The 25986-nt window shown below is 55.9% G+C and overlaps 1 protein-coding gene across 1 annotated transcript in view; it reads left to right on the top strand.

Moving 5' to 3' along the window:
• The window catches only part of ARHGEF10L (Rho guanine nucleotide exchange factor 10 like), a 38475-nt gene extending 12776 nt beyond the window's left edge, over positions 1 to 25699 (top strand). The window contains 20 exon segments of the mRNA XM_059866475.1: positions 340 to 448; positions 3684 to 3790; positions 4697 to 4774; positions 4849 to 5028; positions 6408 to 6524; positions 6647 to 6739; positions 8057 to 8230; positions 9061 to 9206; positions 10401 to 10588; positions 12416 to 12531; positions 12624 to 12751; positions 13658 to 13758; positions 14690 to 14811; positions 15646 to 15732; positions 17042 to 17262; positions 18080 to 18234; positions 21536 to 21678; positions 22321 to 22495; positions 23843 to 23965; positions 24736 to 25699. Of these exon segments, the coding sequence (XP_059722458.1) occupies positions 340 to 448; positions 3684 to 3790; positions 4697 to 4774; positions 4849 to 5028; positions 6408 to 6524; positions 6647 to 6739; positions 8057 to 8230; positions 9061 to 9206; positions 10401 to 10588; positions 12416 to 12531; positions 12624 to 12751; positions 13658 to 13758; positions 14690 to 14811; positions 15646 to 15732; positions 17042 to 17262; positions 18080 to 18234; positions 21536 to 21678; positions 22321 to 22495; positions 23843 to 23965; positions 24736 to 25226 (3054 nt within the window). The 3' untranslated portion in view covers positions 25227 to 25699.
• Positions 25700 to 25986: the final 287 nt, after the last annotated feature.

Here is a 25986-nt window from a genome sequence, read left to right as displayed (position 1 = left end):
ATCCTGCTGATCCCTGTGATGTTCCCATTGATCCTTGTGATCCCTGTGACACCTGTAATCCCGGTGATGATCCTGGTGATCCTGTTGATCCCTGAGATCCCAGTGACCCCTGTGATTCCTCTAATCCCAGTGATCTCGGTGATGATCCCTGTGATCCTGGTGCCCCCTGTGATCCCTCTGATGACCCCAGTGATATCCTGATGTTCCCAGTGGTATCCTGGTGTTCCCTGTGATCCCAGCGATGATCCCGCTGATCTCTCTGATGATCCCAGTGCTGATCCCAGCGCTGATCCCTGCGGCGATCCCAGTGCATCCGTGCTGACCCCGTTCCCATTGCAGGTGTCGCAGCTGATGCGGGCGGCGCGCAGCGGCACCAAGGACGGGCTGGAGCGCACGCGCATGGCCGTGCTGCGCAGGGTCACCTTCCTGCAGCGCCGCGAGGGGCCAGGTGGGTGCCGCGCCGGGACCCGGGCATCCCATCCCCGGGAACCTCCGGCATCCCATCCCTGGGAACCTCCGGCACCCCATCCCCGGGAACCTCCAGCATCCCATCCCCGGGAACCTCCAGCATCCCATCCCCGGGAACCTCCGGCATCCCATCCCCGGGAACCTCCGGCATCCCATCCCCGGGAACCTCCGGCATCCCATCCCCGGGAACCTCCGGCACCCCATCCCTGGGAACCTCCGGGATCCCATCTCCGGGAACCTCCGGCATCCCATCCCCGGGAACCTCTGGGATCCCATCCCCAGGGAACCCCAGGGATCCCATCCCCAGGGAACCTCTGGGATCCCATCCCCAGGAAACCTCTGGGATCCCATCCCCAGGGAACCCCAGGGATCCCATCCCCAGGAAACCTCTGGGATCCCATCCCCAGGGAATTCCATCCCTCTGGAACCAGGGGTTCCCATCCTTATGGACCCTGGGGATTCCATCTCTATGGAACCAGGGATCCCATCCCCAGGGATCCCACCCCCAGGGAACCTCTGGGAATCCCATCTCCAGGGAATCCCATCCCTCCAGAACCAGGGGATCCCATCCCCAGGGAGCCTCTGGGAACCCCATCCCTGTGGAACCCTGGGGATCCCATCCCTACAGAAACCCAGGACCCCGTTCCTCTGGAACTGGGGGTCCCATCCCCACAGAACCAGGGGATCCCATCCCCAGGGAACCCCAGGGATCCCATCCCTACGGAACCAGGAACCCCATCCCTTCAGAACCACCTTCCCGTTCTCCTGCCTCATTCCACGGATCTGGAGCTTCCCAGGATCTCTGCAGTCTCCACCTCCTTCCCTTTTATCCTTCAGGGATAAAACGGCAGCACCCGGCCCGTCCTTGTGGTTTTCCTTCAAGATTTTGTCCCTCCAGGATTTCTTTCCCTGAATTCCCAATTTCCACAGGGTTTCCCATGGATTTTCTTTCAAGATTTTCCCCCTGAATTCCCAATTCCTCTGGGATTTTTCTTGGATTTTACCCTCAGGGTTTGTTTCCCTGAATTATCTGTTCCCACGGGCTTTCCCATGGATTTTTCCCTTCAGGATTTTTTCCCCTGAATTCCCAATTCCCGGGGCTTTTCCTGACCCAGCCTTGTCCCATAGGGAATGGGGAGTGGGAAAACCGAACCCAGAGGCAGGAGAAGCCATTGGAGAGGGCGGATTTCAGGAATCCTGATCCCTCTCACCTTTCACAGTTTTTTCCTGGATTATTCCTTGTATTTCCTTTGTTCCCACTCGCAGCTCGCTCCCTTTTTCCATTTGGGATAAAACAGCCACTCCACCCAGCAGTTCTGGGGTTTCCCTTGGATTTTCCCCTCAGGATTTTTTCCCTGAATTCCCAATTCCCAGGAGGTTTTCATTGCATTTTTCCTTCAGGATTTTTTTCCCTGAATTCCCAATTCCTCAGGGGTTTTTCCCTCAGGATTTTTCTCCTGAACTCACAATTCGCAGGGAGTTTCCCTTGGATTTTCCCTTAAATCCCAGTTCCTAGGGGGTTTCCCTTGGATTTTTCCCTAAATTCCTGGTTCCTGGGGGGTTTTCCTGACCCCTCCCTGTCCCATAGGGAATGAGGAGCAGGAAACCCAAACCCCACAGCCCAGCAAGGCCCTTGGAGAGGATGGTTTTTAGGGAATCCTCATCCTGCTCCCCTTTCCCATTTTTCCTGGATAATTCCCTGCATTTGGAGCTTTCCTCGGACTCTTCCCACTCCTGGCAAGCTCCCACTCGCTCCTCGGGTTTTTGGGATAAAACAGCCGCTCCTCCCCAGCAGCACCGGGGCCATCCTTGGGTTTTCCCTGTGGGGTTTCCCCGGAATTCCCAATTCCCGGGGCCTTTCCCTGTCCTGCAGGGGATGGGGAGCGCAGGAGGAGCGCGGCCGAGGCGGAGAAGCCGCCGCGCTCCCGCCGGAGCTCCCGGGTTTCCCTGGAGCAGCCCAGGGCAGGTAGGATCCAGGGGAGGTAGGATCGATCCCGCTGGATCCCAGCGCCTGGAGCTTCCCGGGGGATCGGCCGCGTGTGTTCCCGGCATTTCTGCAGCTTTCCATGGAATCTGCTGTGTGTTCCTGGCACTCCCAGAGCATTCCCATGGGATCCACTGCGTGTTCCTGGCACTCCCAGAGCATTCCCATGGGAAATGTGTGTGTCCCAGCATTCCTATGGGATCGGCTGTGTGTTCCCAGCTTTCCTGCAGCTTCCCATGGGATGGGATTGGCTGTGTGTGTCCTGCTGTTCCTGCAGCTTCCCATGGGATTGGTCCCGCCATTCCCATGGGATCGGTCCCGCCATTCCCATGGGATCGGTCCCGCCGTTCCCGCAGCTTCCCATGGGATCAGTCCCGCCATTCCCGTGGGGATCGGTCCCGCCGTTCCCGCCGTTCCCATGGGATCGGTCCCACCGTTCCCGCATGGCCAGTGTGGCTTTGGGGCGCGGCAATCCCGGGAGAGCATCCCCGGGGAGGAGGAGCCGAAATTAGGGAAGGAAAAAGGTCCCGCAGCCCTTCCCTTCCCTCCCTTCCTCCCTTCCCTTCCTCCTTCTCTCCCCCCAGCCCTTCCCCTTCCCGGGATTTCTGGCCCGGGATGGGGCCGGGGCCATGTGGAGGCGACGTCCGCGCTCGCATCCCAAGTTTTCTTTGGCTCATCCCGAGCTTTCCTTGGCTCATGCTGAGCTTTCCCTGGCTCGCTCGCCCTCCTCCTCCTCGGCTGCTTCGGCCTCGGGTAAGCGCTGCCCGCTCCGGCGTGTCCCGCTTTCCCTGCGCTCTGGCTCCTTTTCCCGGTTCCCGCTGTCTCGGAGCGAGGACGAGGCGCTGTTCCTGCTGTTTCCGGGCAGATTTTTGGGATGGGGACCCTCCCTGTCCCCTCCCCATGGTGCTGTCCTGGTCCCCACTCTGGCACTTCCCACTTTTCCTGGGCTCCCGGCTCCTTTTCCCGGTTCCCGCTGTCTCGGAGCGAGGACGAGGCGCTGTTCCCGCTGTTCCCACTGTTCCCAGGCGGATTTTTGGGATGGGGACCCTCCCTGTCTCCTCCCCGTCACATCCCCGCTCCTGCCCTGCTCATCCTGGTGTCCGGTGACCGCTCTGGAAGGACACGGGATACCGGGAATACCGGGAGAAGCGGGCTGTGCCTCCGGCCCCGGAAGGCTCAGTTTGGGGTCAGTTTGGGTCAGTTTGGGGTTTTTGGTGTTCCCGTGCCGCAGGGGACTCGGAGGAGGAGGACACCGGCTTCCTGGAGGTCACCGTGTCCGACATGAGGCACCCCCCGCCCGAGCTGGGCCCCGCGCCCGAGGGGCTGAGCCCGCAGCAGGTCCGGGATCGCCTGGGATTGGGGCTTTCCTGGGATCGGGGCTTTCCTGGGGTCTGGGATCGGGGCTTTCCTGGGATCGGGGCTTTCCTGGGGTCTGGAACTGGGGCTTTCCTGGGATCGGGGCTTTCCCAGGATTGGGATCGGGGCTTTCCTGGGATTGGGGCTTTCCCGGGATCTGGGATGGGGGCTTTTTCAGGATCTCCTGGGATTTGGGAATCGGCTTTCCCGGGATCTGGGGGGGTCACAGCGTCCCCTGGGCCCTGTGATTGAGCAACAGGGAAATGCCGAGTCAGCAGAAATGGCGCTGCTGGGTCAGCGCTTCCGCAGGGCTGGGGCTGGTTCCCTTTTCCTGGGATTTGGGGTTGGGGATCACGGCTGAGCCCAACAGGCTGGGCCAGCCTTTCCCCTCTTCTGGGATTTGGGGATTGCGGCTGTTCTTGCATTTTCCCGGATCCCAGGATTGGGGATTTTGGGGTCAGGGCTGTGCCTGCCTTTTCCATTATATCAGGATTTGGGATTGTGGGATCAGGGCTATGTCTGCCTCTCCCCAATCCCGGGATTCTGTGCCTGCCTTTCCCATTATATCGGGATTTGGAATTGTGGGATCATGGCTGTTCCTGCATTTCCCCAATCCCAGGATTGGGGATTTTGGGATCAGGGCTGTGTCTGCCTCTCCCCAATCCCGGGATTCTGTGCCTGCCTTTCCCATTATATCAGGATTTGGAATTGTGGGATCATGGCTGTTCCTGCATTTCCCCAATCCCAGGATTGGGGATTTTGGGATCAGGGCTGTGCCTGCATTTCCCTGATCCTGGGATTTGGGGCTGTGGCATGAGGGCTGTTCCTGCCTTTCCCCAGTCCCATGGTTGGGGATTTTGGGATCGGGACCCGTTCCGTGCCCCGCAGGTGCTCCGGCGGCACATCCTGGGCTCCATCGTGCAGAGCGAGCGCAGCTACGTGGACTCCCTGAAGCGCATCCTGCAGGTGGGGGCCCCGCTCGGGCGGGATGGGGATCCCCCGGCGCGGATCCCGGGATCCCAGCGCCGCAATTCCCGCAGGATTACCGGAACCCGCTGCTGGAGATGGAGCCCAAGGTGCTGAGCGCCCGCAAGTGCCAGCTGGTGTTCTTCCGGCTGAAGGAGATCCTGCAGTGCCACTCCATGTTCCAGATCGCCCTGGCCTCGCGCGTGGCCGAGTGGGACTCCAACGAGAAGATCGGGGACCTCTTCGTGGCCTCGGTGCGGGGGAAGCGGGAACGGCCCCAAGTCCCCCTGGGGTCACAGCAAACACCGGGAACGGCCCCAGATCCCCCTGGGATCACAGCAAACACCGGGAATGGCCCCAGATCCCCCTGGGATCACAGCAAACACCGGGAACGGCCCCAAATCCCCCTGGGGTCACAGCAAACACCGGGAACGGCCCCAGATCCCCCTGGGATCACAGCAAAAATCAGGAATGGCCCCAAATTCCCCTGGGATCCCAGCAAAAGCCAGGAATGGCCTCCAAAATCCCCCTGGAATCAGATTGGGAATTAGCCCCCAACTTCCTCTGGGATCTCATAAAAAGCCAGGAATGGTCCCAAAATTCCCCTGGGATCCCATCAAAAGCCAGGAATGGCCCCAAATCCTGCTGGGATCACAGCAGACACCGGGAATGGCCCCAGATCTTGCAGGGTCCCAGCAAAAACTGGGAATGGCCCCAAATACCGCTGGGGTCCCAGAAGAAAACAGGAATGGCCTCCAAAATCCCCCTGGAATCAGAGATTGGGAATCAGCCCCCAGCCTCCTCTGGGATCTCATAAAAAAACAGGACTAGCCCCAGAATTCCCCTGGGATCCCAGCAAAAAACAAGAATGGCCCCAAATCCCTCTGGGGTCCTATCCTAATTGCCCCCAAAATCCCCCCAGGATCAGCAATTGGGAATCATCCCAAATCCTCCCCAAAGATTGGGAATTTCCCCCAAAACCCCCCTGGGATCAGAGACTGGGAACCACCCCCAGACCTCCCTGAGGTCCCATCAAAACCTGGGAATTGGGAATCACCCCCAAACCTCCCTTGGGATCCCATTAGAGATTAGGAATTGCCCCCAAAATCCCCAGGGATCCCACCAGGGATGGGTGGAGTGATGGTGCCCAAATTGGGATGCCCCCAGCACCCCATGCTTTGCCCACCCCATTTTTTGGGAATCCCCACATCATTCCCAGTGTCCAGTCTTCTCTCAGTTCTCCAAGTCGATGGCACTGGACTCATGGCCTTGGTAGGATAAAAAACCGGGAATCACCACCAAACTTTTCTTGGAATCCCACCAGGGATGGGTGGAGGATTGGAGTGATGGCACACACCCAGCACTGCCTGATTTCCCATTTTTTGGGAAGCCCCACACCATTCCCACTCTCCCACCTGTCCCAGTTCTCCAAGTCCATGGTGCTGGACTTGGGACCTCAGTAAGAAGAAAAACGAGGAATCAGCCCCAAACATCCCTTGGGATCCCACCAGGGATGGGTGGAGCATTGGAATGGTGGGACACCCCCAGCACCTTGCCCACCCTGTTTTTTGGGAAGCCCCACCCCATTTTTTGGGAAGCCCCACGCCATTCCCGCTCTCCCGTCCTCTCCCAGTTCTCCAAGTCCATGGTGCTGGACGTCTACAGCGACTACGTCAACAACTTCACCACGGCCATGTCCCTGATCAAGAAGGCCTGTCTGACCAAACCCGCCTTCCTGGACTTCCTCAAGGTCAGCGTGGCCCCTCCGCACCTCCACTTTTCCCAAAAATCCCCTTTTTATGGCACTTCCCAAAAATCCCTTTTTATGGCATTTCCCAAACCCGCCGGTTTTTGTGGCGTTTCCCCCGGCAGAAGCGGCAGATGGCCAGCGCCGACCGCGTCACGCTCTACGGGCTGATGGTGAAGCCCATCCAGAGGTTCCCTCAGTTCATCCTCCTCCTGCAGGTGAGACGAGGGGGAGGTTCTGGAGGACGTTTGGGAGCTTTTGGAGGAGGTTTTAGGGAGGTTCTGGAGAAGCAGCTTTTTGGGTTCCGCAGGAGAAGGCCAGTTTTTTTTGATTTCTGGGATTTTTTGATTTTTGGATCCATGCCAAGGATCATCTCCTAAGCTTAGAATTTGGAGGTGCCCAAAGTGCTCCCAGTTCCCTCAGCCCATCTTTCTGCAGGTGAGAGAAGGGAGGTTCTGGAGGACTTTGGGGAGCTTTGGAGAAGGTCTTGGGGAACTTTTGGAGAAGGTTTTGGGGAGCTTTTGGAGAAGATTTTTGGAAGGTTCTGGAGAAGGTTTTGGGGAGGTTTTGGGCAAGGTCGTAGAGATTCTGGAGAAGGTTTTTTGGAGGCTCTGGATAAGGACCGGGGAGGTGCTAGAAAAGGTTTTTAGGAGGTTCTGGAGAAAATTTTTGGAAGGTTCTGGAGAAGGTTTTTAGGAGGTTCTGGAGAAGATTTTGAGGAGGTTCTGGAGAAGGTTTTGGGAGGTTCTGGACAAGGTTTTTGGGAGGTTCTGGACAAGGTTTTTGGGAGGTTCTGGACAAGGACTGAGGCGGTTCTGGAGAAGTTTTTTGGGAGGTTCTGTAGAAGGTTTTTTGGAGGTTCTTGAGAAAGTTTTTGGGAGGTTCTGGAGAAGGTTTATTGGAGGTTCTGGGCAAGGACTGGGGAGGTTCTGGAGAAAGTTTTTTGGAGGTTCTGGAGAAGGTTTTTGGGAGGTTCTGGAGAAGGTTTTGAGGAGGTTCTGGAGAAGGTTTTTGGGAGGTTCTGGAGAAGGTTTTTAGGAGGTTCTGGAGAAGATTTTGAGGAGGTTCTGGAGAAGGTTTTGGGAGGTTCTGGACAAGGTTTTTGGGAGGTTCTGGACAAGGTTTTTGGGAGGTTCTGGACAAGGACTGAGGCGGTTCTGGAGAAGTTTTTTGGGAGGTTCTGGAGAAGGTTTTTTGGAGGTTCTTGAGAAAGTTTTTGGGAGGTTCTGGAGAAGGTTTTTTGGAGGTTCTGGACAAGGACTGGGGAGGTTCTGGAGAAAGTTTTTTGGAGGTTCTGGAGAAGGTTTTTGGGAGGTTCTGGAGAAGGTTTTGAGGAGGTTCTGGAGAAGGTTTTTGGGAGGTTCTGGAGAAGCACCTTTTTGGCAGCTGCAGGACAGGGACACACTTTGGAGTGGGCACCCTGGTTGAATTTTTGGATCCACCCAAGGATCATCCTCCAAACCTCAGTGTGGGAGGCTCCATAAGCGTTGCCGTGGCGGTTCCTCAGGGCCATTCCCGGTGTTTCCATGTCCCAGGACATGCTGAAGAACACCCCGCGTGGCCACGCCGACCGCCTGTCGCTGCAGCTGGCGCTGACCGAGCTGGAGACGCTGGCTGAGAAGCTCAACGAGCAGAAGCGCTTGGCCGACCAGGTGGCCGAGATGCAGCAGCTCAGCAAGAGCATCAGCGACCGCAGCAGCTTCAACAAGGTGGGGGCTCCTCGTCACCTTCATCCTCATCCTCATCCTCCTGCTCGTCTTCATCCTCAGCCTTATCCTCCTCGTCCTCCTCGTCCTTATCCTCCTTGTCCTCCTCCTTGTCCTCCTTGTCCTCGTCCTCATTCTCCTCCTCCTCCTCTTCTTCCTCCTCTTCCCCCTCCTCCTCCTCCTCCTCCTCCTCCTCCTCCTCCTCATCCTGATCCTCAGCAGGGTTTGGAGCTGCTGGTGGGATTTGTGGCTCCCTCTCCACATCGGGGTTTTTGGGAAGCAGGATCCCTGTTTGCTCCCAGAGGATCTTGGTCCAAACCAAGCCTTGATGGTGGAGTTTGGGAATTCCTCCCCAAGGATCTGGTGGGTTTGGATTTGGAGCTCCCACTCCATGTGTGGGATCTCCAGGTTCTGGAGAAGGTTTTTGGGAGGTTCTGAAGGAGATCTGGGAGCTTTTGACAAAGGTTTGGGAGCTTTTGGAGAAGGTTTTGGGAGGATCTGGAGAAGGATTGGGAAGATTCTGGAGGAGATGGGGAGCTTTGGAGAAGGTTTTGGGAGGTTCTGGAGGAGGTTGAGGACCTTCTGGAGAAGTTTTGGGGAGTGGTGGAGAAGGTTTGGAGAAGTCCTTGAGAAAGTTTTTCAGAGGTTCTGGAGATGTTTTTCGGGAGGTTCTGGAGAAGGTTTTGGGAGGTTTTGGAGGAAGTTGGGGACCTCTTGGAGAAGCTTTATTTTTTGACAATGCTGGGCATTGCCGATTCTGGCTCTGTTCTGGGATTGGCCACTCCGGAGTGGCATCTCCAGCCTGGAGTCACCAGCTGGGGATTGTCCTGCAGCTGCTGAGCTCGGGGCAGCGGCAGCTGCTGCTGTGCGAGACGCTGACCGAGACGGTGTACGGGGACCGCGGGCAGCTGCTCAAGTCCAAGGAGAGGAAGGTGTTCCTGCTCAGCGACCTGCTGGTCTGCGCCAACGTCAACTTCAAGTACGTGCTGGGCACCTCCTGACCCCAGAACCCTCGGCAGATCTCCTCATCCTCCTCCTCATCCTCTTCCTCATCCTTGTCATCCTCACCTTCCTCCACCTCATCCTTGTTTTCCTTCTCCTCCTTCTCCTCCTCCTCCTCCTCCTCCTCTTCCTCCTCCTCCTCCTCCTTCTCCTTCTCCTTCTCCTTCTCCTTCTCCTTCTCCTTCTCCTTCTCCTTCTCCTTCTCCTTCTCCTTCTCCTTCTCCTTCTCCTTCTCCTTCTCCTTCTCCTTCTCCTTCTCCTTCTCCTTCTCCTTCTCCTTCTCCTCCTTCTCTTTCTCCTCATCCTCATCCTCCTCATCTTCCTCATCCTAATTTTGGGGGGAGTCCCATCGAGTTTGGGGTGTTTGGGGGCTCCCCATTGAGTTGGGGGTTTTTGGGGGGGTTCCCATTGGGTTTGAGGTTTTTGGGGGGAATCCCATCAAATTTGGAGTTTTTAGGGAAATCCCATTGAGATTGGGGTTTTTAAGGGGGATCCTACCCAGTTTGGGGTTTTTGGGGGAAATCCCATCAAGTCTAGGAATTTTGGTGAGAATCCCATTGAGTTTGGGTTTTTGGTGAGAATCCCATTGAGTTTGGGTTTTTGGTGAGAATCCCGTTGAGTTTGGGTTTTTTTGGGAAATCCCATCAAGTCTGGGGTTTGCCTACCCACCTCTGACCTGTCTCCCTCCCTGCTGCTCCTGTGGGGTCTCAGAGCTGCTGTGGGATTTGGGAATGGGGTGGAGTTGGCGGAATTTGATGCTGCCAAGCAGGAAAACCTCACGACATTCCCCAAATCCCCCTGAATCCCTCCTTTTTCCCCTCTCCAGGCCAGTGCCTGCAGGGTAGGTGCCGGGTGTGCTGTGCTGTGTCGTGTGCCCCACCTTTGGGGGTTCCTGCACGGTGTGGGGTGCTCGGCCTGCGGGATGCTTTTTCGGGGGGAAATCCATGTGTTTTTGGGAAAATCCGGGGGTTTTTTTGACTTGGAACTGTTGCCTTGGCAGAGGCCAGCTGGAAATCAGCGGCCCCACCTTTGGGGGATCCTGCACGGTGTGGGGTGCTTGGCTTGCAGGACACGTATTTTTGGGGGGAAAAACCAGGGGGGTTTCTTGGGAAAATCCACGGATTTTGGAAAAATCCGGGGTTTTCTTGACCTGGAATTCTTGCCTTGGCAGAGGCCAGCTGGAAATCAGCAGCCTGGTGCCCCTGGGCCCCAAGTACGTGCTGAAGTGGAGCACGGCCCTCCCGCAGGTGCAGGTGGTGGAGGTGGGCCAGGAGAGCGGCGCCGGTGACAAGGACAGCGCCGCGGCCGCGGCCAACGCCGGCACCCGCCGGCACGCGCCCGCCGGCCCGGCCGCGCACAGTGAGCGCCCGGGGGGTTGGGGGGCGTTTTGGGGGATCTCACCCCTCAGAGGGGTGGTGGAGTCATGGATGCAGGACTCGGGGCCTCATTCCTGGTGGGAGAACCTCCCTGGACAGTGATTTGGGGTGTTTTAGGGGATTTGGGGGGTTCTAAGGGGATTTGGGGAGTTCTAGAGGATTTGGGGGGTTCTAGGGGATTTGGGGGCGTTTTAGGGGATTTCACCCCTTGGAGGGGTGGTGGAGTCATGGATGCAGGACTCGGGGCCTCATTCCTGGTGGGAGAACCTCCCTGGGCGATTTGGGGTGTTTTAGGGGATTTGGGGGGTTCTAAGGGATTTGGGGGTTTTTAGGGGATCGCACCCCTCTGAGGGGTGGTGGAATCACCAGTGCAGCACTCGGGGCCTCATTGCTGATGGGAGAACCTCCCTGGGTGGTGATTTGGGGGGTTTTAGGGGATATGGGGTGTTTTAGGGGATTTGGGGGGTTTTAGGGGATTTAACCCCTCAGAGGGGTGGTGGAGTCCTGGATGCAGACCTTGGGGTCTCATTCCTGGTGGGAAAACCTCCCTGGGCAGGGATTTGGGGTGTTCTAGGGGATTTGGGGGCGTTTTAGGGGATTTGGGGGCGTTTTAGGCAATTTGGGGGGTTTTAGGGGATTTGGGGGCATTTTAGGGGATTTCACCCCTCAGAGGGATGGTGGAGTCACCAATGCATTGCTCAGGGCCTCATTCCTGGTGGGAGAACCTGCGTGGGCGGGGATTTGGGGGCGTTTTAGTGGATTTGGGGGTGTTTTAGGGGATTTGGGGGCATTTTAGGGGATTTGGGGGGTTTTAGGGGATTTGGGGGCATTTTAGGGGATTTGGGGGTTTTTAGGGGATTTCACCCCTCTGAGGGATGGTGGAGTCATGGATGCAGCCCTCGGGGCCTCATTCCTGGTGGGAAAACCTCCCTGGGCTGGGATTTGGTGGTGTTTAGGGGATATGGGGTGTTCTAGGGCATTTCACCCCTCTGAGGGGTGATGGAGTCACCAATGCACTGCTCAGGGCCTCATTGCTGGTGGGAGAACCTGCCTGGGCAGTGATTTGGGGGCGGTTTAGGGGATTTGGGGGGTTCTAGGTGATTTGGGGGTTTTTAGGGGATTTCACCCCTCGGAGGGGTGGTGGAGTCATGGGTGCAGCACTCGGGGCCTCATTCCTGGTGGGAGGACCTCCCTGGGCTGGGATTTGGGGTTCTCTAGGGGTTTTGGGGTGTTTTAGGGGATTTCACCCCTCTGGGAAGTGATGGAGTTAGAGATGTAGGGCTCCAGATGAATTCCTGGCAGGAAAACCTCCCTGGGCTGGGATTTGGGGGGTCTTACGGGATTTCACCACTCTGGGAGATGGTCAGGGCCTCCTTCCTGGTGGGATGACCTTGGTGGGATGTGATTTGGGGGGTTTTAGGGGATTTGGGGGCTTTTAGGGGATTCCACTGCTCTAGGAGGTGGTGGAGTCACAGATGTGGAGCTCCAGTCTCATTCCTGGCAGGAGAACCTCCTTGGGCTGGGATTTGGGGGGTTTTGGGGGATTTCACCACTCTGGGAGGTGATGCAGTCATGGATGTGGCACTCCAGCCTCATTCCTGGCAGGAGAGCCTCCGTGGGCTGGCTCTGGGGGATTTCACCACTCTGGGAGTCACCATCCCTGGAGATGTTTGAGGAGCAGCGGCCGTGGCGCTCGGGGCCGTCCCTGCTGGTGTGGGGTCACGGGCTGGGCTCCCTCTCGGAATCTTCTCCAGCCTGCTGGATCCCGTGGCGCTCCGTGCGCCTGAAATCCCGTTTTTCCTCCCCAAAGACAAGGTCTACCTGGGCCCCCCGCGGCTCTTCCAGGAGCTGCAGGACCTGCAGAAGGACCTGGCGGTGGTGGAGCAGATCACGCTGCTCGTCAGCACCCTGCACGGCACCTACCAGGTACCGCCCGCGCTGCCGGGAGCCGCCGCGGCTCCTCCGGGCAGGATCCCGGCTGGTCCCGGCGCTGAGGGACCGCTCCCGATGTCCTCCAGAACCTGAACATGACGGTGGCGCAGGACTGGTGCCTGGCCCTGCAGAGGATGATGAAGGTCAAGGAGGAGGAGATCCACTCGGCCAACAAGTGCCGCCTGCGGCTGCTGCTGCCCGGGAAACCGGACAAGTGAGGCGGGAATCTGGGATGGAGGAGGAGCAGGAAGATGGGGATGAGGAGGGTGAGGAAGAGGGTGAGGAAGAAGATGAGGAGGAGGAGGATGAGGATGAGGAGGATGAGGAAGATGAGGATAAGAAAGAGGAAGAGGAGGAAGAAGAGGAGAGAGGAAAAGAGCAGGATGAAGATGATGAGGATGAGGAAGAAGAGGATGAGGAAGATGAGGATAAGGAAGAGGAGGAAGAAGAGGAGAAAGGAGGAGGAAGAGGAGGAAAAGAGCAGGATGAAGATGATGAGGATGAGGAGAATGAAGAAGAGGAGGAGGGGAAGGATGACGAGGAGGAGAATGATGGGGATGAGGATGAAGATGAGGAGGAGGAGGATGATGGGGATGAGGATGAAGATGAGGAGGATGAAGATGATGATGAAGAGGGGGATGATGGGAATGAGGGTGAAGATGAGGAGGAGGATGATGGGGATGAGGATGAAGATGATGATGAAGAACAGGATGATGGGGATCAGGATAATGATGGGGATGATAGGGGTGAGGATGAAGGTGATGAGGAGGATGAAGATGATGAGGAGGAGGATGATGGAAATGAGGGTGAAGATGAGGAGGAGGATGATGGGGATGAGGATGAAGATGATGATGAAGAAGAGGATGATGGGGATCAGGCTAATGATGGGGATGATAGGGGTGAGGATGAAGGTGATGAGGAGGATGAAGATGATGAGGAGGAGGATGATGGAAATGAGGGTGAAGATGAGGAGGAGGATGATGGGCATGAGGATGATGATGATGAAGAGGATGATGGGGATAAGGATAACAATGATGAGAATGATGGGGGTGAGGATGAAGATGGTGGGGATGATGGGGGTGAGGATGAGGATGAGGCTGAAGGCCGCCGTGTCCCGCAGGTCTGGGCGCCCCATCAGTGTCATGGTGGTGTTCATCACCCCCAGCCCCCTGAGCAAGATCTCCTGGGTGAACCGGCTGCACCTGGCCAAGATCGGCCTGCGTGAGTCCTGCTCCGCCCGGACACCCCGGGGCGGGAAAGGCGGGAACCCCGGGAGGCAGGGCAGGGAGGAGGGAGGGAGGGCCTGGAGAAGGTTGGGGGGGCTTTGGGGAAGCTTGTGGAGAAGGTTTGGGAATTTTCTGAGCAGGCTGGGGAGGTTTTGGGGAGGTTCTGGAGAGTGTTTGGAGAAGGTTTGGAAAAGTCTGGGGAATGTCAGGGAGGTTCCGGAGGTTTGGGGAGGTTCTGGAGATGGTTTGGGAGACTTTGGGGAAGCTTGTGGAGAAGGTTTTGGGGAGGTTCTGAGAAAGCTGGGGAGGTTCTGGAGGTTTGGGAGGTCCTGGAGAATGTTGGGGAGGTTCTGGGGAATGTTTGGGAGGTTCTGGAGAAGATTGGAGAGGTTTTGGGGAAAGGTTTGGGAGGTTTGGGGAAGGTTTGGGTGTTCTGGGGAAGTTTTGGGAGGCTCTGGACAATGCTGGGGAGGATTTGGGGAACTTCTGGAGAAGGTTTGGGGAGGTTCTGGAGGAGGTCCTGGGGAAGGTTTGGGAACTTTTGAGAAGTTTCTGGAGGTTCTGGAGGAGGTTTGGAGAACATCTTGGGAAGTTTTTGGAGAAGATCTGGGAGGTTTTGGAAAAGGTTGGGGAGATCTGGGAGAAGATCTGGGCAGTTTTGAAGGAGGCTGGGAAGGTTTTGGAGGAGGTTTGGGAGCTTTCTGCTGTTGGATAATCCCATATCCACGAGCCAGAGCCCCAACCCCATCCCAACCTGATGTCGGGGAACGCCTTACCATGGAACTTTTTCCCATAAATTTGTTTTTTTGGGATTTTTTCCCCCTCCACACTGCAATAATTCTGAGGAGGGGATGAGGCGCATCCCAAATCCGTGGAAAATAATGGATTGGGGTGGGGGTGATCCCGGTGCTCCCGGTTTTCCGCAGGGGATGAGAACCAGCCGGGCTGGCTCTGCCCCGACGAGGACAGGAAGAGCCGAGCTCCCTTCTGGTGCCCCATCCTGTCCTGCCACATTCCAGCCTTCTCCTCCAAAGCCTTGGATCTGCAGGTGAGAGCCGGGAAAACCCCGGATCCAGCCGGGAAGAGCACAAATCCCTCCCTGGAGGGGCTGGAAAATCCCTGGATCCAGGCGGGAAAGGCACAAATCCCATTCCTGAGGGACTGGAAAACCCTTGGATCCAGCTGGGAAAGGCACAAATCCCACCCTGGAAGGGCTGGAAAAACCCTTGATCCAGCTGGGAAGGGCACAAATCCCAGCCTGAAGGGGATGGAAAAGTCAGGAATTGGGGCAATCCAGCCTGGAAAGTTGGGAATAGCAGCTGGATCCCAGATTTTGGGAAATGTACTGACATTCTGCCTGCTTGGGGTGATTTGGGTTCTCCATATCCTTTCCCTTCATATCTGTGATTTTGGGGCAGAAAAGCACAAATCCCACAGTGGAGGGGCTGGAAAAGACAGGGATTGGGGCATTCCAAGGGGGAAAATTGGGAATGGCAGCTGGATCCCAAGTTTTGGGATTCCCACTGATCCCCTGCAAGCTTGGGGTGATTTGGGTTCTCCATCCCCTTGCCCTTCATATCCATGATTTTTGGGAGGAAAGGCACAAGTCCCACAGTGGAGTGGCTGGAAAATGAAGGAATTGATGGAATCGAAGGGGGAAAATTGGGAATAGGAGCTGGATCCCGAATTTTGGGGTTCTGACTGATCCTCTGCCTGCTTGGGCTGATTTGGGCTCTCCATCCCCTGTCCCTTCACGTCTGTGATTTTGGGGTGGAAAAGCACAAATCCCACAAATCCCACATGGGAGGGGCTGGAAAATGCAGGAATTGGGGCATTCCAAGGGGGAAGTTGGGTCCCATTCCCAATGTTTTGGTTCCCCCAGCTCGGAGCTGCCGTCCACAATCCCGTCCATTCCTCCCTCCTGGGGTTCTCGGCCGTCAGCACCTCCCTGCCCCAGGGCTTCCTGTGGGTGAGCAGAGCCCCGGCTGCGGGGGGTGGGCTGGGGCTCTTTGGGGTCCTTTGGGGTCATTTGGGGTCGTTTGGGGTCGTTTAGGGTTGTTTGGGGTCATTTGGGGTCGTTTGGGGTCATTTGGGGTCGTTTGGGGTTGTTTGGGGTCATTTGGGTTTTGGGGTCATTTCGGTTTTGGAGTTATTTGCGGTTTGGGGTTATTTGGGACTATTTGGGGTTATTTGGGACTATTTGGGGTTATTTGGGGCTATTTGGGGTTATTTGGGGTTTGGGGTTATTTGGGACTATTTGGGGTTATTTGGGGCTATTTGGGGTTATTTGGGGTTTGGGGTTATTTGGGGTTTGGGGTTATTTGGGGCTATTTGGGGTTATTTGGGGTTTGGGGTTATTTGGGGTTATTTGGGGCTATTTGGGGTTATTTGGGGTTATTTGGGGTTTGGGGTTATTTGGGGCTATTCGGGGTTATTTGGGGTTTGGGGTTATTTGGTTATTTGGGGTTATTTGGGGTTATTTGGGGTTATTTGGGGTTATTTGGGGTTATTTGGGGTTTGGGGTTATTTGGTTATTTGGGGCTATTTGGGGTTATTTGGGGTTATTTGGGGTTTGGGGTTATTTGGGGCTGTTTGGGGTTATTTGGGGTTTGGGGTTATTTGGGGCTGTTTGGGGTTATTTGGGGTTTGGGGTTATTTGGGGCTGTTTGGGGTTATTTGGGGTTTGGGGTTATTTGGGGTTATTTGGGGTTTGGGGTTATTTGGGGTTTGGGGTTATTTGGGGCTGTTTGGGGTTATTTGGGGTTTGGGGTTATTTGGGGCTGTTTGGGGTTATTTGGGGTTTGGGGTTATTTGGGGTTATTTGGGGTTTGGGGTTATTTGGGGTTTGGGGTTTGGGATTTGGGGTTGTTTAGGGTTTGGGATATGGGATGGCTCTGGCAGGAATCCTCTTCCCAGGGATGTTCATTCCCACTTTTCCTGCCGGTGGGAGGGGGGCAGGAGGGGGCGGGGGGATAGGTGGAAATCTCTGGGTGAGCACAACCCCAAACAGATCCTGGGTTTTGGGGTTATTTGGGATTTGGGCTGGCTCTGGCCGGAATCCTGGAATGCTCACTCCTGGTTTTCCTGCCCCATAGGTGGGAGTGGGGCAGGAGGGGTCAGGGGGACAGGTGGAGATCTCTGGGTGAGCACAACCCCAATGGATCCCAGGATTTGGGATTATTTGGGATGATTTGGGGTTTTGCATCTGGGAGTGGGATTTGGGATGGCTCTGCTGGAATCCCGAGATGCTCATTCCCACTTTTCCCACTTTCCCCCAGGTAGGAGGGGGGCAGGAGGGGGCGGGGGGGCAGGTGGAGATCTTCTCCCTGAACCGCTCTGTGCCCCGAACCGTCAAATCCTTCCCGGTGCCGGCCCCGGTGCTGTGCATGGAATTCATCCCGGAGCCACATCCCGAGGATCCCGCGGAGCAGGGAATGGGCCCGGACCCGGCCCCCAACGCCCCCCACCCCGCAGTGTGCCTGGGGCTGCAGGACGGGAGGTGAGATCCTGGATCCCAGCTCTCATCCCAAATCCCAGCTCCCATCCCAAATCCCAGGCCCGATCCCGGATCCCCAGCCCCGATCCCGGGTCCCAGCTCCCATCCTGGATCCCAGCCCCAAAACTGGATCCCAGCTCCCACCCCGCTCCCTCCCCATGCTGCGGGGCTGATCCTGATCCCGGCTCCACTTCCTGCCTGTGCTCCAGGGCTGATCCCGATCCCGGTCCTGCTCTCTCCCCGCACTCTGGGGCTGATCCCGATCCCGGTCCTGCTCTCTCCCCGCACTCTGGGGCTGATCCCGATCCCGGTCCTGCTCTCTCCCCGCACTCCGGGGCTGATCCCGATCCCGGTCCTGCTCTCTCCCCACACTCCGGGGCTGATCCCGATCCCGGTCCTGCTCTCTCCCCGCACTCCGGAGCTGATCCCGATCCCGGTCCTGCTCTCTCCCCACACTCCGGGGCTGATCCCGATCCCGGTCCCACTCTCTCCTGGCACTGTGGGGCCAATCCCGATCCCAGATCCCAGCCCTGACCCCTGCCTGGGCTCCAGGGCTGATCCCGATCCCTGTCCGCTCTCCAGGGTTGATCCCAAATCCCAGCCCTGATCCCGCTGTCTCCCGGCGCTGCAGGGCCAATCCCGATCCCAGATCCCAGCCCTGACCCCTGCCTGGGCTCCGGGGCTGATCCCGATGCTGATCTGTTCTCTCCCTGTACTCTGGGGCCAATCCCGATGATCCCGGTCCCGTTCTCTCCCTGCTCTGCCGGGCCGATCCCGATGATGATGATGATGATGATGATGATGATGATGGCGCCGGCAGCCTGCTGGTGTTCGGCGCGGTGGCGGCGGGGACGCCGGTGCTGCAGCGCTGCCGCGTGCCGGGCGCGGTGCCCGTGCTGTGCCTGCGGAACAGCCCCGCCTTCCTGCTGGCCGGGCTGCAGGACGGGCGCCTGGCCGCCTTCCCCCGCACCCACGGTGAGCGCCGGGAGAAACCCCGGGAATGGGCTGGGTCCCTGGCTGGGAAATCCCGTCGGGACTGGGACAAATCCCCCTTCAGGATAAATCCCCCTTTAGGATGAATCCCTCTTTAGAATAAATCCCCGTTTAGGATATCCTACTGGGATTGGGATAAATCCCCCTTTAGGATAAATCCGCCTTTAGGATGAATCCTTGTTTAGGATAAATCCCCCTTTAGGATATCCCATCGGGATTGGGATGGGTCTGTGTCTGGGATATCCCATCGGGATTGGGATGGATCTGTGTCTGGGATATCCCATCGGGATTGGGATGGATCTGTGTCTGGGATATCCCATTGGGATTGGGATGGGTCTGTGTCTGGGATATCCCATTGGGATTGGGATGGGTCTGTGTCTGGGATATCCCATCAGGATTGGGATGGATCTGTGTCTGGGATATCCCATTGGGATTGGGATGAGTCTGTGTCTGGGATATCCCATTGGGATTGGGATGGGTCTGTGTCTGGGATATCCCATTGGGATTGGGATGGATCTGTGTCTGGGATATCCCACTGGGATTGGGATGGATCTGTGTCTGGGATAGCCTGTTGGGATTGGGATGGATCTCTGTCTGGGATATCCCATTGGGATTGGGATGGATCTGTGTCTGGGATAGCCTGTTGGGATTGGGATAAATTCCCCCTTAGGATATCCTGTCAGGATTGGGATAAATCCCCCTTGAGGATAAATCCCCGTTTAGGATAAATCCCCCTTTAGGATATCCCATTGGGATTGGGATGGAACCCTGTTCGGGAAATCCCATCAGGATAAATCCCCCTTGAGGATAAATCCCTCTTTAAAATATCCCATTGGGATTGGGATGGATCCTTGTTTGGGAAATCCTGTCAGGATAAATCCCCTTTTAGGATAAATCCCCCTTTAGGATATCCCATTGGGATTGGGATGGATCCTTGTTTGGGAAATCCCGTTGGGATAAATCCCCATGTAGGATATCTCGTCGGGATGAATCCATATTTAGGATTGATATTTGGAATATCCTGTTGGGATTGGGCTAAATCCTTATTTAGGAGATCCCATCTGGATTGGGATAAATCCCTGTTTAGGATAAATCCCCCTTTAGGATATCCCATGGGGATGAATCCATATTTAGGATCAATATTTAGGATATCCTATTGGGATTGGGATAAATCCCCACTTAGGATATCCCATCTGGATCAATCCCAATTTAGGGGAGCCCATCAGGATAAATTCCTATTTAGTATCTGTATTTAGGATGTGCCATCAAGATAAATCCCCATTTAGGATAAACCCCCATTTAAGGTATCCCATCGGGATTGGGATAAATCCCTGTTTAGGATAAATCCCCATTTAGGATATTCCATCGGGATAAATTCCTATTTAGGATCCATATTTAGGATATCCCGTCAGGATAAATCCCTGTTTAGGATAAATCCCCATTTGGGATATCCCATGAGGATGAATCCATATTTAGGATCAATATTTAGGATATCCTGTTGGGATTGGGATAAATTCCCATTAAGGATGCCCCCTCTGGATAAATATGATTGAGGATTTCCCATTTTGGATAAATCCCCATTTTTCCTTTTTTTTCACAGTATTTTCCCCTTCCCTTGGCAGCCCCAGAGCGGGAAAATCCAGTTTTCCCATGGTGGATCCAAACAAACTCGTTTTGGGGGAAAACCTTGGGAAAATGATCCTGGAGAGGGGCTGCTGCAAGATCCAGGGTGGGATCACAAGGAATGGGAATTTTTGCCTTCCCAAAATTCCCAGTGTTAGGGCTGGAAATGGCGTTGGTCCCCCAGTTTTCCTTAGGTGGAAAACTCCCTTTATTCCCTGGATTTTGGGATTGTTTTCCCGGGATTTGGCTCAGGCTGAGGTCCCATCCTGCTGCGATCCCTCTTCTGCAGGAATTCCAGGGTTGGGAAATTCCCCGTTTCCATCACTAGGGGGATGGGGAGAGCCGGGAATCCGGCGGAGTTTTCAGACACAATTCCGGGTTTTCTCCAGGAAAAGCTGCAGGAAGCAGCACCTGGCTCAGTCCCGAGCCACCAAATCCCCCTGATCTCGGATTTCTGGGATTGTGCCCATCCCCTCTCGCAAGCGATGGCAGCGCTGGGAGCCAATTAGAGCGATTTAATTAGTGTTAATTGATTAAACAGCAGCCTCCCACAGGGGGCAGTTCTTAACCGCATCCCGACTCTTTTGGGAGGGATGAACTTCCCTGGAATTGCTTCTTTTCCCTGGAAATTGGGATATGCTGGGAGCAGGGCTTGGAGCATCCAAAGGCTCCAAATTCCTGGGATCCGAGGGTTTGGATGCAGCAACATGGATTGGGAATAAAAAGAAGGAAAGTGACGATGGATCGGAGCCTCTGGCCTTGGATTCATCCCGATCCAGCTGCTCCCGGATCCTCAGGATTGGGCCTGGAGTGGCCCTTCCGGAGCAAATCTGTTAAAAAAAATGGAATTTGGGCTTTTCCAAGGAGCCTCAGGGTGGAGGTGGCCGCTCCTTCCCTGCTCCAGTGCCTTGTGCGGCAGGAAAAGGGAATTTTGAGAATGTTGGGAAGTGGGAATGACATTCCTGGTGACTCCTGGGGGAGCTCAGCTGCACCTGGAGCTTCCGGGCTGTGCCGAGTTCCCTGTTTTCCCTTTTCCCTGTTACCCTGTTCCACATGTGCTCAGCATTCCCTGTTTTCCCTGTTATCCCATTCCATGTGTGCTCAGCATTCCCTGTTATCCCTGTTATCCCATTCCATGTGTGCTCAGCATTCCCTGTTATCCCTGTTATCCCATTCCATGTGTGCTCAGCATTCCCTGTTTTCCCTGTTATCCCATTCCATGTGTGCTCAGCATTCCCTGTTTTCCGTTACCCTGTTCCATGTGTGCCGAGCGTTCTGTGTTTTTCCTGTTATCCCGTTCCCTTTTATCCCAATCCCCATTATCCCTGTTGTTTTCCCATTCCCGGTTGTTATCCCATTCCCCGTTATCCCATTCCCTGTTATCCCATTCCCCATTATCCCATCTCATATTATCCCATTCTCTGTTATTCTGTTGCCATTATCCTGTTCCATGTTTTCCCATTCCTTGTTTTCCTGTTCCCTGTTATCCCATTCCTGACCCCATTCCTGACCCCATTCCTGACCCCATTCCCGGTGATCCCGTTCCCAGAGGGTTTATGGGACGCGGGCTCGGTGCGGGTGCTCCAGGTGGGGTCGGGGCCCATTCCTGACCCCATTCCTGACCCCATTCCTGACCCCATTCCCGGTGGTCCCGTTCCAGAGGGTTTATGGGACGCGGGCTCGGTGCGGCTGCTCCAGGTGGGGTCGGGCCCCGTGCGGGCGCTGCTGGTGCTGGAGGAGTCGCTCTGGGCCAGCTCCCAGAACCTCGTCAGCGTCCTGGGGACACCCGAGCTGCAGAGCCAGGTACGGGAACAGCGGGAACGGGATCGGGAATGGGAACAACGGGAATGGGATCGGGAACAGGGATAGCCGTGGGAGTGGGAATGGAAATGGGAGCGGGAATGGGAACAGGAGCAGGAAGAAGAATGGGAATGGGAGCAGCAATGGGAATGGGAATGGGATCAGGAACAGATACAGGAATGGGAATGGGAGTGGAAATGGGAATGGGATCAGGAATGGGTATGGGAATGGGAACATGAAGAGGAAGAAGAATGGGAGTGGGGATGGGAATGGGAATAGGAACAGGAATGGGAATGGGAAGGGGAATGGGGAGTGGGAAGAGGAATAGAAAAAAACCCTGGAAGGAGCTTGGAGTGGGGCTGGATTCTGGCGGGGAGGGCTGGAGGCTGAATTCCTGGTGGAGCTCTGTGCTCCCAGAGCAGGAATTCTGGGAATTTTGGGAATGTTGGGAATGTCGGTAATCCCTGGAGTGTTGGGAATCCCCCAGCACCTTTTGAGGCACAGCTCAACCCTGCGGGGCCGTCACACTGATGGTGCAAGCGGGCTGCAGGGTCTGGATGGCCTCCCTCTGCCTGTTCCTGGGGACTGTGGGAACGGTGGGAATGCCGGGAATGTCGGTAATCCGGGAATGTTGGGAACCCCCAGCACTGTTTCGAGGCGCACCCCGACCCCGCGGCGGCGGTGACGCTGATGGTGCGGGCGGGCAGCGGGGTCTGGATGGCCTTCGCCGAGGGCTCCTCCATCCGCCTGTTCCACACCGAGACCCAGGAGCACCTCCAGGAGATCAACGTGGCCACCAGGACCACCCTGCTGCTGCCCGGTGAGCAATTAGCGATTGATTAGGGTCATTAATTAATGGATCCAGGGGGAATCGGGGAATGGGACCACCCTGCTGCTGCCCGGTGAGCAATTAACGATTGATTAGGGTCATTAATTAATGGATCCATGGGACTGAGGGAATGGGATCACCCTGCTGCTGCCCAGTGAGCAATTAACAATTGATTAGGGTCATTAATTAATGGATCTAGGGGGAATTGGGGAATGGGACCACCCTGTTGCTGCCTGGTGAGCAATTAACGATTGATTAGGGTCTTTAATTAATGGATCCATGGGACTGAGGGAATGGGATCACCCTGCTGCTGCCCAGTGAGCAATTAACGATTGATTAGGGTCATTAATTAATGGATCCATGAGGAATCAGGAAGTGGGACCACCCTGCTGCCCGGTGAGCAATTAACAATTGATTAGGGTCATTAATTAATGGATCCATGAGGAATCAGGAAGTAGGACCACCGTGCTGCCCGGTGAGAGCCCAATCAGCACTAACGAGGGGTGGGAGTTCATTTATGAATCCATAGAGAATTAGGGGTGGGACCTTCCTGCTGCCCAGTGGGATCCTAATTAACAGCTAATGAGGGGGATTAATTCAAGGATCCAAGGGGAATCAGGGAATGGGGCACCCCAGGGTGTCCCACCAGGATTCTCAGCTTTCCCAAGGAACAGGGCAGGGATGGAGCTGGGCAGGAATTGTGTCCCATGATCCCATCCCTGGATCCCGACTTTGTCCTGTGATCCCATCCATGTCCCCCACCCCATTCCCACTCCGGGTTATCCAGCCTCATTCCCACTCCACAGCTCCATAATCCCTTCATTACTTCCGATCACCAGACTCCTGTAATTCCCTGGTTTTTTCCTCTTTTTCCGGGCATGTCCTGATATCCCGATATCCCTCCCATCCCTGCATTCCTGGGCGGGAGTGTTGGGATTAAATCCATTTGAACTCCTGTTCCCAAATCCTCGGGAATGTGGCAGCTCCTCTGTGAGCCACAGCGCGGTGGATTTATCGATTTCTCTGGATTAATCACTTTCCTTGGATTCATCTTTCCCTGGGTTAACCTTTCCCTGCATTTCCCTCTTTCCCTGGATTTATCGCTTTCCCAACTCCCGCTAACTCCTTCCCATAAAATCCTCATTTCCTGTTGGAATCTCGCTTTTCTCCCACTTCTTTTTCCTCTCTTAATTCCTTTCTATTCCCAGCGCTCCCCTCTAGGTGTGGATCTGCCGGGATCTTCCCGAGGCCAATCCCTATGGAAACCCCGTGGCCGGCCGGGAGCTGGGCCGTGGGGTTCTCCCTGATCCCGGCTTTTCCCGGCTTCTCCCGCTGCAGGGCAGAAGCTCGTGCGCGTCACCAGCCTCCTGCTGTGCCAGGGCTCGCTCTGGGTGGGGACGGATCTGGGAATCATCGTCCTGCTGCCCGTGCCGCGCCTGGAGGGCATCCCGAAAATCACCGGTGAGCCCCGCAGCCTTCCCGGGAAAGCGGCCACGTTCCTGGAGAAACAGCACCAATCCCGGAAAAATGGTGCCATTCCCAAAAAAATGGCGCCCATTCCCAAAAACCAGTGTTGTTCCCAAAAAATGGCTTTGTTCCCAGAAAACAGCGTTGTTCCCAAAAACCAGTGCCATTCCCAAAAAACAAGCACCGTTCCCAAAAAATGGCTTTGTTCCCAAAAACCAGCACTATTCCCAAAAAACAATGCTATTCCCAAGAAACCAGTGCCATTCCCAGCCTGATCCCAGCCTATTCCCAGCCATTTCCAGCCCATTCCTGGTTTGTTCACATCCCAATCCCATTGTTTCCATTCACAGCCCATTCCCAACCATTCCCAGCTCATTCCCATCCCAATTCCACTGTTCCTATTCCCAGCCCATTCCTGGGCTCATTCCCATCCTGATTCCCCTGTTTTCTGTTCCCAGCCCATTCCCAGTCTCATTCCCATCCCAAACTCACCGTTCCTATTCCCAGCCCATTCCTAGGCTGTTTCTGTTCCCATCCTGCTGTTTCCATTCCCATTCCCCGTCTCATTCCCATCCCAATCCCGCTGTTTCATTCCCATTCCCAGCCTGTTCCCAGACTCATTCCCATCCCGATCCTGCTGTTTCCATTCCCATCCCAATCCTGCTGTTTCTGTTCCCAGCCCATTTCTGGCCCATTCCCAGACTCATTCCCATCCCGATCCCTCTGTTTCGTTCCCGCTCCCAGCCGATCCCGCTGTTTTCCAGGGAAGGGGATGGTGTCCCTGAACGGCCACGCCGGCCCCGTGCAGTTCCTGGCGCTGGCTCTGAGCACTTTGGCCCCCGACGCCCTCCGGGCCGAGCAGGACGAGCCCGACGAGGCCGAGGAGGAGAAATCCCCGGATCCGGAGGGGCTCCAGCCGCGGGAAATGCGGAAAAAAGGGATTTTGTTACAATACCGGCTGCGCTCCACGGCCCACCTGCCCGGCCAGCTGCTCTCCGTGCGGGAAGCGGCGCCAGGAACGCCGGGAACGCCGGGACACGCCGAGGAGGACGGATCCATCTACGAGCTGGCCGACGATCCCGACGTGTGGGTGCGGAGCCGGCCCTGCTCCCGGGATTCTTCCCGCAAGGAAATCTCCTCCGTGGCCATCGTCTCCGGGGGCCGCGGGTACCGGGATTTCCGGGCGGAATCCGCGCGCCGCTCCGGAGCCGCCGACAGCTCCCTGCTCATCTGGCAGCTCCCGCTGGCGCTCTGAGCCCGCCTGGAACTCCCGAATTTCCTACCTCAGGAGTCCCCCAAATTCCCGGGAGCGGCGCCGCCCTGGGCCCTTGAGCCGCTGCGAGGAAAAAAACTGGGAAAAATGCGGGATTCTCCCCCAGATCCAGCAGATCTGGAATTGGGAGCGACGGGGTTTTCCCGGTTTCCCTGCGTGTGTGTGTGTGTGTGTGTGTGTGTGTGGGAATTCCCTAGAGATAGAAATCCCTGGATTATAAATAGGATGTAAATTATTACCTGTAAAAAGAAGGAATCTGTATATATTGGGAATGCCGGGAAGAGCAGGAGCAGCTCCCGAAAAAGCAGCTCCGGCTGCAATATCCTTTCCTGTTCCCGACTGGGAATTTGAGGATCTTCCGTACTGAAATCCCCTGGATTTGGAAGCCGAGCCTGCTCGGCTTCCCGAGGAAAGGAAAACAGGGGGAGCGTGGAAATAAATCTCATAGGAATGGCCGTGGTTTCCTTGGTTTGTGGCTTCAGGGCTTTTCTGGGATTTGGGAGCAGCATTCCAAGGGTTCTGCTTTCCTGGGAATGCTCCAGAATGGGGCTTGGAGCAGCCTGGGAATGCAGGTTTCCAATGGAATGGGATGAGCTTCCAGATGATTCAAACCCATCCTGGAATTCTGATGCATCCCCCCCAGAGCTGCACATTCTAAAAATCAGGAAAAAAACCCCAAAACTTCCTCTTTTCCCACTGGGAATGGGATGGGGTGGAGGGAAAATCCATCCCTCGTTCCTCT

Source organism: Haemorhous mexicanus, chromosome 23 (genome assembly GCF_027477595.1).
Source record: "Haemorhous mexicanus isolate bHaeMex1 chromosome 23, bHaeMex1.pri, whole genome shotgun sequence".
NCBI classification, from domain to species: domain Eukaryota; kingdom Metazoa; phylum Chordata; class Aves; order Passeriformes; family Fringillidae; genus Haemorhous; species Haemorhous mexicanus.
Note: the sequence above shows the minus strand (reverse complement) of the source record. Positions and strands in the feature narration are given on the sequence as shown.